At 48.1% G+C, this 13626-nt stretch overlaps 1 protein-coding gene across 2 annotated transcripts in view; it reads right to left on the reverse strand.

The window, feature by feature from the left end:
- DPF2 (double PHD fingers 2) overlaps nt 1-12791 on the reverse strand; it is an 89733-nt gene extending 76942 nt beyond the window's left edge. For both annotated transcript variants that reach the window (XM_075326691.1, XM_075326689.1), the window contains exons 1-2: nt 12726-12791; nt 1315-1475 (exon numbers count right to left, since the gene is read on the reverse strand). In XM_075326691.1, coding sequence (XP_075182806.1) covers nt 1315-1475; nt 12726-12748 — 184 coding nt within the window. In that variant the 5' untranslated portion in view covers nt 12749-12791. The remainder of the gene's footprint in view (nt 1-1314; nt 1476-12725) is intronic.
- Nucleotides 12792-13626: the final 835 nt, after the last annotated feature.

Genomic DNA, 13626 nt, shown 5'->3' on the forward strand with positions numbered 1-13626 from the left:
CAAACGCGGGTGTGTGGTCGCCAGAATCCCGTGTCTGGGTCTCCCAGAACCTGTCTCCCCTCTCCAGCTCAGACTGCACACAGGAATGGCTGCCGGCATTCTGTGAAGAGGGGCGGACCGTGGGCGTGCCTCAGACAAAGTGCGGGAAACTGGCGTCCCACTGTGCCCAGTGTGAGGGCTGGAGTATGTAAAGTAGACTCCAGCCCTCGGCGCTGACGTTCTGTACAGCGTCCCGCCCTTCCCCTGACTGGCAGGCCTGGGGGCGGGAACGAAACGAAACTAGGCCGCAAAAGCCGGGGACTCGAGTAATAAGCGCGGCCGTCATATATGCACGGCCAGCGCGGAAGTCCCCGGCGCACCACAAGTCCCAGCCGCGCCGCAGCGTGAACTGACAGCAGCGGCCGGCGCGGCAGTTCCCAATACATTGACTCACTCAGCAGAGCTGTAGCTAGTAATGGCACAAGCGCGCAGCGCTGTTGTCCCCGGCGCACTAACACACCCAGCAATGCTGCAGTGTGTCTGCGCGCGGTCTGTACGGGGACACAGAGTACCTTGACGTAGCAGGGCCCTGTCCCTGACGATACTCAGCTCCATATCCAGCAGAATCCCCAGGGGCTGTGGATGGAGCACGGTCTCAGTGCCTGGAGACCGGTAAAATCCCACTTCACCCAGAGCCCTAAGGGGGATGGGGAAGGAAGCAGCATGTGGGCTCCAGCCTCCGTACCCGCAATGGGTACCTCAACCTTAACAAACACCGCCGACAAAAGTGGGGTGAGAAGGGAGCATGCTGGGGGCCCTAGTATGGGCCCTCTTTTCTTCCATCCGACATAGTCAGCAGCTGCTGCTGACTAAACAGTGGAGCTATGCGTGGATGTCTGACCTCCTTCGCACAAAGCATGAAAACTGAGGAGCCCGTGATCCCACGGGGGGTGTATAGGCAGAAGGGGAGGGGCTTTACACTTTTAAGTGTAGTGCTTTGTGTGGCCTCCGGAGGCAGTAGCTATACACCCAATTGTCTGGGTCTCCCAATTAGGAGCGACAAAGAAAATTCGAAATTTGACTTTGTAAAGGTTTTAGTTTTCATTGTAGATGCATTAGATCAGTAAAAAATGGTTAAGATTACTTTAAAGGTGTCATTCACATGCTGCGCTGCAACATAAGTTAGTGTCGTCATCGCACAGGTTTGCAGGCAACCCTCTTTTATCGGATATGCTAGCACTCATTGTCGGCCGCAGAGGAGCGTGGCTGTCGGGATGGATACCAGCCTAACTAAGCTTAGCTAATGAGTCACAATATAAAATAACTGTCTCGTACCTGGGCCCCGGTGTCTTTTCTCCATCCATATGTAACAGTTGCTCTGGGCTACACCCGTCTGGGAATCTAGGAAAGGCATACGAACGCTGCGCTCGGCACATAAGCGAGCGTTGTAATTGTGACACTGCTCCATGGCATCTTTGTAGTACTGCTCCCCGATCCTAGGCAAATAAAGAGACTATATATAATAAGCCAGCAATGACTGCTACATGCACACCTTAAAATTAACTGCACAATGTAAACAAAGCGGAACCATGAAGTGCGGCAAATTGTATACTAAGGCCATCAAATAAAGCCGGCGTGTAACAGAAAAGTGTTTAGTATAAAGAGGGCATTTTCATTAAGAGCAAAAAAGGACTCTTCCCCTAGAGTTTTGATAACTTAGGCTATGTGCACACAGTGCGTTTTTCGCGGCAATTTTGCACGTTTTTCGGGTGCGTTTTTGGCCTCAAAACTGCATGACTTTGCTTCCCCAGCAAAGTCTATGAGTGTTCATTTTTGCTGTCCGCACACAACTTTTTTTTTAAGTTGCGTTTTTGAGCTTAAAAAAAAAGGAACATGTCAATTCTTTCCTCCGTTTTTCTGCGTTTTCCCACCATGCAATGCATTGGAAAAACGCAGAGAGCAAAAACACAGCAAAACGCAGCCAAAAACGCACCAAATCACGGTAAAAACGCATGCGTTTTTGCCGCGTTTTTTTTGACGCGGGTGCGTTTGTGCGTTTTTAGCGGCCAAAAACGCACAAAAACCCAGCATGTGCACATAGCCTTAGGCGGGCTTTGCACGTTGTGACATCGCAAGCCGATGCTGCGATGTCGCACGCGATAGTCCCCGCCCCCGTCACAGGTACGATATCTTGTGATAGCTGGCGTAGCGATAATTATCGCTATGCCAGCTTCACATGCACTCACCTGCCCTGCGACAGCGCTCTGGCCGGCGACCCGCCTCCTTCCTAAGGGGACGGGTCGTGCGGCATCATAGCGACGTCACACGGCAGGCGGCCAATAGCGGCGGAGGGGCGGAGATGAGCAGGATGTAAACATCCTGCCCACCTCCTTCCTTCCGCATAGCCGCCGGCGGCAGGTAAGGAGATGTTCCTCGCTCCTGCGGCTTCATACACAGCGATGTGTGCTGCCGCAGAAACGAGGAACAACATCGTACCTGTCGCTGCAGCATAATTATGAAAAAGTCGGAGCCTGCAACGATGATACGATAACGACGCTTTTGCGCTCGTTAATCGTATCATCTAGCATTTACACACTACGATCTCGAAAGTGACGCCCGATGTGCGTCACTTTCGTTTTGACCCCACCGACATTGCACGTGCGATGATGCAACGTGCAAAGCTGCCCTTATACTAATGATAGATCGTCAATCTTGTATAAGTATTGGCCCCCTTAAGTATCTACAAAATGTTGTGAAATTGATAGGTTCATATACAGTATGTAAGTGCGGATAAACGGATATACGTGGCGCCTTCCTTGATTGCTCAATACTTCTTAGCTTCTCAGAAGTAGCAGGAGGAATCTTCCTCGGAGGCCTAGATCACATGCTGATCTATACAAATGCACGTCACAAAGAGCAATTGTATAGGGATGGATTACCGCACAGAGAAAGAAAGCAGCTTTAGGCCCCCTTCACACGTCCGTGATACACGTGCGTGTTTGGTCCGTTTCCGTATATACCGGAGACACGGCCAAACGTGCACCAATGTTAATCTATGATTGTGGTCACACGTCCGTTATTTCATTATGTCCGTGTGTGCGTGTCCGTAATCCGTATGTGTTTGCGTTTGGCACGGATGCATGTCCGTTATCTGCACGGAGCACGCACACGTGGACACAATGAAAGTCTATAGGTATGTGCACACACGTTAGTAAACACGTATGCATATACCTATAGTCCGTGTCCGTTTGGTGTTTTTATTTCTAGTGATGTCGGCTATTCTTTCTATTTCTGTGTATGTCGGTCAATCTCCCTGAGTCCGTCGGTCAGTCTCTCTGTCTCTCTGTCGGTCTCTCTGTCTGTCTGTCTGTCCCTCTCTCACAGTCTGTCGGTCAGTTTCCCCCCCTCTCTCATACTTACCGTTCCCCGATCTCCGGCGCGGCGCTGCACGGCATTCACACTGCTGCGGCGGCTTTTCCTCTTTTGAAAAAGCCGGCCGCCCATTAAACAATCTCGTATTCCCTGCTTTCCCCGCCCACCGGCGCCTATGATTGGTTACAGTGAGACACGCCCCCACGCTGAGTGACAGGTGTCACACTGCACCCAATCACAGCAGCCGGTGGGCGTGTCTATACTGTGCAGTAAAATAAATAAATAAATAATTAAAAAAAAACGGCGTGCGGTTCCCCCCAATTTAAAAGCCAGCCAGATAAAGCCATATGGCTGAAGGCTGGTATTCTCAGGATGGGGAGCTCCACGTTATGGGGAGCCCCCCACCCTAACAATATCAGTCAGCAGCCGCCCAGAATTGCCGCATACATTATATGCGACAGTTCTGGGGCTGTACCCGGCTCTTCCCGATTTGCCCTGGTGCCGTTGGCAAATCGGGGTAATAAGGAGTTATTGGCAGCCCATAGCTGCCAATAAGTCCTAGATTAATCATGTCAGGCGTCTATGAGACACCTTCCATGATTAATCTGTAAGTTACAGTAAAAAAACACACACACCCGAAAAATCCTTTATTTGAAATAAAAAACACACACAAATTCCCTCATTACCAATTTATTAACCCCGACAAACCCTCCATGTCCGGCGTACTCCACGGACCTCCAGCGTCGCGTCCAGCTCTGCTGCATGGAGGTGACAGGAGCAGCAGAAGACACCGCCGCTCCGGTCACCTCCACACAGCTAATGAGATTAGTAGCGCGATCAGCTGCTGTCAGTCAGGTAACTCGCGGCCACCGCTGGATCCAGCGGTGGCCGCGGGTAACCTCAGTGACAGCAGCTGATCGCGCTACTAATCTCATTAGCTGTGTGGAGGTGACCGGAGCGGCGGTGTCTTCTGCTGCTCCTGTCACCTCCATGCAGCAGAGCTGGACGCGACGCTGGAGGTCCGTGGTGTACGCCGGACATGGAGGGTTTGTCGGGGTTAATAAATTGGTAATGAGGGAATTTGTGTGTGTTTTTTATTTCAAATAAAGGATTTTTTCGGGTGTGTGTGTTTTTTTACTGTAACTTACAGATTAATCATGGAAGGTGTCTCATAGACGCCTGACATGATTAATCTAGGACTTATTGGCAGCTATGGGCTGCCAATAACTCCTTATTACCCCGATTTGCCAACGGCACCAGGGCAAATCGGGAAGAGCCGGGTACAGTCCCAGAACTGTCGCATATAATGTATGCGGCAATTCTGGGCGGCTGCTGACTGATATTGTTAGGGTGGGGGGCTCCCCATAACGTGGAGCTCCCCATCCTGAGAATACCAGCCTTCAGCCGTATGGCTTTATCTGGCTGGCTTTTAAATTGGGGGGAACCGCACGCCGTTTTTTTTTAATTATTTATTTATTTATTTTACTGCACAGTATAGACACGCCCACCGGCTGCTGTGATTGGGTGCAGTGTGACACCTGTCACTCAGCGTGGGGGCGTGTCTCACTGTAACCAATCATAGGCGCCGGTGGGCGGGGAAAGCAGGGAATAGGAGATTGTTTAATGAGCGGCCGGCTTTTTCAAAATAGTAAAAGCCGCCGCATCCGTGTGAATGCCGTGCAGCGCCGGTGATCGGGGATCGGTGAGTATGAGAGAGGGGGGGACACTTCAGTCAATCGGGGGATTAGCGGTCACCGGTGAATCCTTCACAGGTGACCGCTAATCAGTACTCGACACAGACAGAGCCGCGGTATGAGGATGAAGTCGGGTGAAGTTCACCCGAGTTCATTCTCATCGCGCAACTCTGTCTGCTGTCAGCCGACATTTATAAACGACATTGTGCATCACACACACGGACATTACACATGGACATTACACGTACACATACACGTTAATTCCACACGCACACACGGACGTTCTGCACACAAACACGGCTAGCATACGCAATTCACACAGGTGCCACACGGACCATAAAAACGGACACAAAAACGGGACACGGACCCGAAAAACGGCCCGTAACACACGTGCGTGTTTTTCACGGACGTGTGAAGGGGGCCTTAGTGACAGTCAACCATGTAGACTGCGGCGATATGATGCGGCACGGTGGCTCAGTGGTTAGCACTGCAGTCTTGCAGCGCTGGGGTCCTGGGTTCAAATCCCACCAAGGACACTATCTGCAAGGAGTTTGTATGTTCTCCCCGTGTTTGCGTGGGTTTTCTCCAGGTTCTCCGGTTTCCTCCCTCACTCCAAAGACATACAGATAGGGACTTTAGATTGTGAGCCCCAATGGGGACAGTGTTCCTGATGTATGTAAAGCGCTGCGGAATATGTTAGCGCTATATAAAAATAAACATTTAATTTTATTTATTTATATGTGAAATTAGTAACAAAGTATTGAAGAACATAGGGTTATAGGACGGAAAAACAGCAAAACTGACATCTGATCAAATGTGTCACCTCACCTCTCAAATCTACAACATAAGAATCTCAAATTGAAAAGTCAGATAATATTCGGAGTAGACGGCCGTACCTCTACGGCCCTGTGCGCAGACTGCGTTTTTACCCGCGTTTTTGCTGCAGAAATTTCTTGAGAAAATGGTTGTAACCTTTCTGCAGACATTCCCCAGCAAAACCTATGGAAAAAAAAAATTAGCTGCGTTTTTTTCTCAAGTACATTCTTTCTGCAGAATTTCTTGAGAAAAAGAATGTGCATGTCACTTCTTTTCTGCAGGTACCTGCGTTTTTTTTGCCATAGATAATGGTAAAAAAAAAAAAAAAAACCACGCAGGGACCAACCTGCGGTAAAAACGCATACGTTATTGGTGTGTTTTTTTAACGCAAGTGCGCTAATCTTTCAGACTCAAGATATTTCTTGAGAAAAATCCTTTTTCTAGTGCGCACAGGGCCTAAGGCTATGTGCGCACTAGAAAATGGACTTTTCTTAAGAAAAATCAGCACCCTCTGACAGAATACTGCCCCCGCATTTTTACCGCAGTTTTCCCGCGTTTTTTGACCATTATCTATGGCAAAAATCGCAGGTACCTGCAGAAAAGAAGTGACATGCTCATTAATTCCGCAGCAGAAAATCCGTGGGTATAAAAAAAAAAAAAACGCAGTGTGCGCACAGCATTTTTTTTTTTAAAACCCATAGGTTTTGCTGGGGAATGACTGCACAAATGTTGGAAACATGTTCTGCAGCAAATCTGCGGTAAATCCGCAGTGGGTGCACATAGGCTGTGCGTGCACACAGCGTTTTTTTTACGCTGCGTTTTGGCCACTAAAAACGCGCAAAAAACACAATCTTACCCGCGGCAAAAACGCGCAAGTAAAAACACATACGTTTTTACTTGCATTTGCGCAGTCACGCTCCACGTAGGCACTGTGATTTAGAGATCAGCTGCGGGTCTCCAAACATGAACTTGCTCATTTCATGTATGCCTATGAGGCTGTCAAGCTGAGGTCAGGAGACCCACAACCTGTCTGCAAACAAAGCTGTGGGACACACAAGTGTGAATGCAGCATAACAGTTACTTCCTGTTTGCTGCAGCCAATCAGTGGCCACTGATTAGCTGCAGCAGTCACATGCCCCACACCAGAGGTTGCTGTCCTGTCTGTTAGGCAAGTATAGGGGTTTTTTTTTTTCCTACCCTTCTTACACTTTTCTGGGCTCATTAAATTTTTAATAGTGAGGAACTCATAAACAAATGTCATAACAGACTAGCTTGTGCATGGTGATCACCATGCACCGCCCAAATGAACTTTTTGGGAAAAAAATGCATCACGTAAGGCTAGTTTCACACTTGCGTTGAACGGTATCCGCTGCATTGCGTTGTGTGACGGATGCAACGGATGTGTTGCATATAGTGGCACAACGGATGCTGCAAAACAACGGAATCCGTTTTGATTTTTTTTTTTTATAGTTTTACCAGCGGCAAACTATTGTGAACGATCAGCTGATCGCTCCCTGCAGCCGGCCGCCGGGTGATCAGCTGATCGCTCCCTGCAGCCGGCCGCCGGGTGATCAGCTGATTGCTCCCTGCAGCCGGCCGCCGGGTGATCAGCTGATTGCTCCCTGCAGCCGGCCGCCGGGTGATCAGCTGATTGCTCCCTGCAGCCGGTCGCCCGGTGATCAGCTGAGTGCTCCCTGCAGCCGACCGCCGGGTGATCAGCTGAGCGCTGTCACTTGCCGGCGGCCGGTCGCTCAGCTGAGCGCTGTCACTTGCCGACGGCCGGGCGCTCAGCTGAACGTTCGGCCACCGCGAGCCAAAATAAAGCTTGTGATTTAAAAAAAAAAAAAAAGAGCATGCGCAGTGAAATCCAGAGGATTCCGCTGCTCAAAACAACGTTACATGCTGCGTTCCTCCCGCTGGGCGGAAGCAACGGAGCGTTGCCCAGCAGAAGCAACACAGGTCCTTTTGGTACAATCCGTCAACCATACAAGTCTATGGGAAACAGCGGAATCCGTTAACGGATTCCGCTGTTTTCCAAAAGGGCAGATTGTAACGGAAGGAAAACAACACAAGTGTGAAAGTACCCTTAGAGACCCTCAACTTCATTCTACAGCATTTCAGAAGCAGAGGAACAAACCATTACTAAAAGGAGGATGAGGGTATTTTTTTCATTTAAATCTGTGCATGTAGTATATTATACTCACCTACCGCTGCCTGCTTTGGGATAGAGTTTCTCTGCTCCTCTTCTCAGTGACATCACCACTCTTCAGACACTCTTTGTCCTTTGAAGAGCTGGAAGTCTCTTTTACAATCTAATGTTAAGGAGCCTTGATCTGACATAGTCTTAACATTATAAAAGCAATTTGGGGGTCACACAAAGCGCTGTGTAACCAGGAGAGTCTGAAGCCCGGTGATGTCACCGAGAAGAGGAGCAGAACAACACTGGATCCCGGAGAAGGCGAGTACATTAACACATTACATGCACAGATTTAAGCGAAGAAAAAAAAAATTTCATGGGAGATCTTCTTTAAAAGGAATCTGTCACCAGGTTTTTAACACCTAATCTGAGAGCAGCATAACATAGGGGCAGAGATCCTGATTCCAGCAATGTTTAACTTAGTGGGCTGCTTAGGCTTGTTTCACCCATCCGGCTTTTCACCGGTTTGCCAGATTCGGCGCACACCAGTACAGTGTATACAGTACAATGGCAACGCGACAAGCGCCGGTCACATGCTGTCATGTGACCCGGAAGTTGCGGCGCTGCCATTGTACTGTATACACTGTACTGGCGTGCGCCGAATCTGGCAAACCGGCAAAAAGCCGGATGTGTGAAACCGGCCTAAGTGTAGCTCTAATAAAATCAGTTTAATCAGCAGGAGATCATTACAGGACTACTTGGCGTGCTGCAGGTAGTCCAGCATATTCATGAGATCTGTATGATTGCTAGATGTGCAGCAGAGAAAACATTGATTTTATCAAAATGACAGCAAACAGCTCAGTAAGTGACACATCGCTGGAATCAGGGTCTCTGTCTCTACACTATGCTGCTCTCAGATGGGGGGGGGGGGGGAGAGAGTAAAAACCTGGTGGCAGATTCCCTTTAAGGTCCACAGTACAACAATATTCAGTTTATGGAGGTTCTGTAGAGATCATATGAAGAGTGTGGTGCTTTTTATATTTCTTTGTAAAATGACAGTTCCACTTCCTTCTCCTTTGTTCTCCCGAGGAGATGAGCTGGGAATAGTGGTGTCTGGCAGCGGTTTATTCCCCTATTCCTGTTGATAACATACATGTATACAGCAGAAAGCGAGGTGTATGGGCGCATTTAGGGACAATGCAATGTCACCCAGAAGCACAAAAATCTAAAGGTTCTGTGTAAATGTAAAATGTATGACCCTGGACTGCAGAGAAACTTGCTACGATCATACACTGTGGGGCATTTAGACCTGTATATGACTGACGGAGGAGACTAGGATTCATTGTTGGTGAGAAAAACGAGACCTGAATGACTTGCTACATACTGCAGTTAGTTGGTGCTCACTGAGGTTTGCATAAGGGTACGCTCCGCATAAGGGTACGCTCCGCATAAGGGTACGCTCCGCATAAGGGTACGCTCCGCATAAGGGTACGCTCCGCATAAAAGAAAAAACAAGGAGCTGAGCAGAGGCCGGATGTGTCACAGACAGGATAGCAATCAGAGCTACCTCTGAACAATGCCGGCTAACCACATAAATGCAGCTGTAAACCTGACAGCGGAATTCAATAGACGTGATCCTGGTGAGGCGCAGGTTTGGATACTTGTGGGGTGCAAATGTGTCACATATAAGAAAAGAAGGGAGAAAGGGAGAAAGGGAGAAAGGGAGAAAGGGAGAAAGGGAGAAAGGGAGAAAGGGAGAAAGGGAGAAAGGGAGAAAGGGAGAAAGGGAGAAAGGGAGAAAGGGAGAAAGGGAGAAAGGGAGAAAGGGAGAAAGGGAGAAAGGGAGAAAGGGAGAAAGGGAGAAAGGGAGAAAGGGAGAAACTAACTCCCACACAGCTCCCTTGTCTAAGAAATAAATACACAAACCATTATTTTGTTTGTTTTTACTTTTCAAAGCCACTTCAATAGTTTTAAAAAAAAAGAGAAAAAAAAAACCTGTATACAAATTTATTAGAGCTGTAATCGTAGTGATCTGAAAAATCGTGTTTCCAGTAGAGACAACTGGCGTGCATGCATTAGAGTAGGAGCTGCTGGTTGTACTGGGTGGTCCCCAAGATATAGCGAAAAAAGAAAGCAACCGCTCGCCTCTGATTTCCAGAAGTTCAGATCATAAGTGATTTATCTTCAAACACTTTAGTCATATGATGAATACAGTGTAACAGCAAAAAATAACCGTAACAAACATTACCGTATATACTCGAGTGTAAGCCGAGGCCCCTAATTTGACCACAAAAAACTGGGAAGACTTATTGACTCGAGTAAAAGCTTAGGATGGGAAATATAGCAGCTACTGGTAAATTTCAAAAATAAAAATAGATCCCAATATAATGTAGTAGTAGTAGTAGTAGTAATGTGCCCCATCCTTGTCCCCTGTAGTAGTAGTAGTAGTAGTAGTAGTAGTAGTAGTAGTAATGTGCCCCATTCTTGTCCCCTGCAGTAGTAGTAGTAGTAGTAGTAGTAATGTGCCCCATCCTTGTCCCCTGTAGTAGTAGTAGTAATGTTCCCCATCATCCTTGTCCCCTGTAGTAGTAGTAGTAGTAGTAGTAGTAGTAGTAATGTGCCCCATCCTTGTCCCTAGTAGTAGTAGTAGTAGTAATGTGCCCCATCCTTGTCCCTAGTAGTAGTAGTAGTAGTAGTAATGTGCCCCATCCTTGTCCCCTGTAGTAGTAGTAGTAGTAATGTGCCCCATCCTTGTCCCCTGTAGTAGTAGTAGTAGTAGTAGTAATGTTCCCCATCATCCTTGTCCCCTGTAGTAGTAGTAGTAGTAATGTTCCCCATCATCCTTGTCCCCTGTAGTAGTAGTAGTAGTAGTAATGTGCCCCATCCTTGTCCCTAGTAGTAGTAGTAGTAGTAATGTGCCCCATCCTTGTCCCCTGTAGTAGTAGTGGTAATGTGCCCCATCCTTGTCCCCTGTAGTAGTAGTGGTAATGTGCCCCGTCCTTGTCCCCTGTAGTGATAATGTGCCCCGTCCTTGTCCCCTGTAGTGATAATGTGCCCCGTCCTTGTCCCCTGTAGTGATAATGTGCCCCGTCCTTGTCCCCTGTAGTGATAATGTGCCCCGTCCTTGTCCCCTGTAGTGATAATGTGCCCCGTCCTTGTCCCCTGTAGTGATAATGTGCCCCGTCCTTGTCCCCTGTAGTGATAATGTGCCCCGTCCTTGTCCCCTGTAGTGATAATGTGCCCTGTCCTTGTCCCCTGTAGTGATAATGTGCCCTGTAGTAATGTACTCATTCCGGTCCCCTATTATGCCATTGTTCAGTTGTGCATATACACACACAAAACATTATTCACACCTGTTCTCCGTTCCCGCAGTGACCTCTTACCTGCTTTTTGTGGACCGCAGACACATAGACCCCCCCCCTCCCCCTCTGTGATCATGGCCAATGCAGGGGCACCGCAAAGCATTCAAGGGAAGTACAGCGCTGAGGACAATGAAGACAAGTGGAGGCCCCTGCACCAGCCGCGATCACCATGGGGTCTATGTGCCTGCGATCCATAAGAAGCCAGTGAGAGGACACCACAGGAACGGAGAACAAGTGAGAATAATTTTTTGTGCCACCATCACTCAAGTATAAGCCGGGGGGGCATTTTCAGCATATAAAAATGGGCTGGAAAAGCTCAGCTTATACTCGAGTATATACATTATTTCAGAATAATACTTTTTTTTCTTTTTCCCTAGCGACTATGTGATAAAGACCCAGGAAGGGTCGACACGTCAAATTTCCGGGTTGAATCAATCATTTATCTGCACAATAAAAGCCATAAAAACAAAAATCAAATAAACAGCAGAATTAGATGGGGTTTTTATTTACCTTTACCATTGCAACCCACTGCATACCGCCACATTTCCCATACATTATACAGTAAAATGAATGGAATCATTTACAGATGGGCAGATTGATTTGCAAGACTCCGGTCCAGCGCCCAGGTCAGTCAGGGGTTCCCAGTGGATGGACAGGAGGCTGCGAATCTATTACCTTCTGGACAGCGCAGTGTTTGATTTGTCAGGGCTGGCGTACATTGCATCAGCCCCGGCTAATCAAATGGCGCTATGGGAGCAACACAAGGCAAGAGCCGAGGAGACCCATGCCCTGGACCGGAGTCCTGCAAACCATCTGTCCTAGATCTGAGAGAACAATGGAGACAGCAGCACAAAACAAAGGGAGGAAGACACAGTGTACATGTATATACTGGGCACAATACATACACAACAGAGATAGATATATATATATATATATATATATACACACATACACACACACACTACATGCACAATACATAGGGCAGTGTGTATGTGTGTTTATATATACAGTATATATATATATATATATATATATATATATATATATATAATATATATCTTTATATATATATTTATATATATATTAGTACACACACACACACACACACACACACACACACACACTACACAGGGCAGTGCTGCTGCAGGGGCACAGGAGGCCGCTCCCCTCAGTGTCCCGCACACACCGCTGCAGTCCGTCCCTCTGTCCCACTTTCCCCCTCACTTTCTCGCCCTCCCGTCCTTCCCTCACACCCCGGGACATATGGAGGCGTCACTCCGCTCCTCCGCGCCCACTTTCCCCGCCATTTCCTTCCCCTTCACTACCAGACATCACACTTAATCCACTCTCGTCCTCTCCACTCACATCTTTTCCACCGCCGCCGCCATCTTCTCGCTCTCTCCCGCGACACAAGCGCTGTCCAAGGGCGCCTGCGCGCACGGCAGTGACGTCATTGTCGAGCCTGCGCACTAGAGCAGCTCTGCACGCTGTATAGCGAGAGGGCTGCGGGTGACTTCTGAGGCCTTATGTTCCGTAGTGATACAATGTGTCAGCAAGTCCGAGCACAGCTGTGCTGTATGTGAGGCCACAAGTCACTATAAGTCCCAGTACTGCAGATACATGGCATTATGTGCTGTATGTGAGGCCACAAGTCACTATAAGTCCCAGTACTGCAGATACATGGCATTATGTGCTGTATGTGAGGCCACAAGTCACTATAAGTCCCAGTACTGCAGATACATGGCATTATGTGCTGTATGTGAGGCCACAAGTCACTATAAGTCCCAGTACTGCAGATACATGGCATTATGTGCTGTATGTGAGGCCACAAGTCACTATAAGTCCCGATACTGCAGATACATGGCATTATGTGCTGTATGTGAGGCCACAAGTCACTATAAGTCCCAGTACTGCAGATACATGGCATTATGTGCTGTATGTGAGGCCACAAGTCACTATAAGTCCCGATACTGCAGATACATGGCATTATGTGCTGTATGTGAGGCCACAAGTCACTATAAGTCCCGATACTGCAGATACATGGCATTATGTGCTGTATGTGGGGCCACAAGTCACTATAAGTCCCGATACTGCAGATACATGACATTATGTGCTGTATGTGGGGCCACAAGTCACTATAAGTCCCAGTACTGCAGATACATGGCATTATGTGCTGTATGTGGGGCCACAAGTCACTATAAGTCCCAGTACTGCAGATACATGGCATTATGTGCTGTATATGAGGCCACAAGTCACTATAAGTCCC

The sequence above is a fragment of the Anomaloglossus baeobatrachus genome, chromosome 10 (assembly GCF_048569485.1).
Source record: "Anomaloglossus baeobatrachus isolate aAnoBae1 chromosome 10, aAnoBae1.hap1, whole genome shotgun sequence".
NCBI lineage: Eukaryota > Metazoa > Chordata > Amphibia > Anura > Aromobatidae > Anomaloglossus > Anomaloglossus baeobatrachus.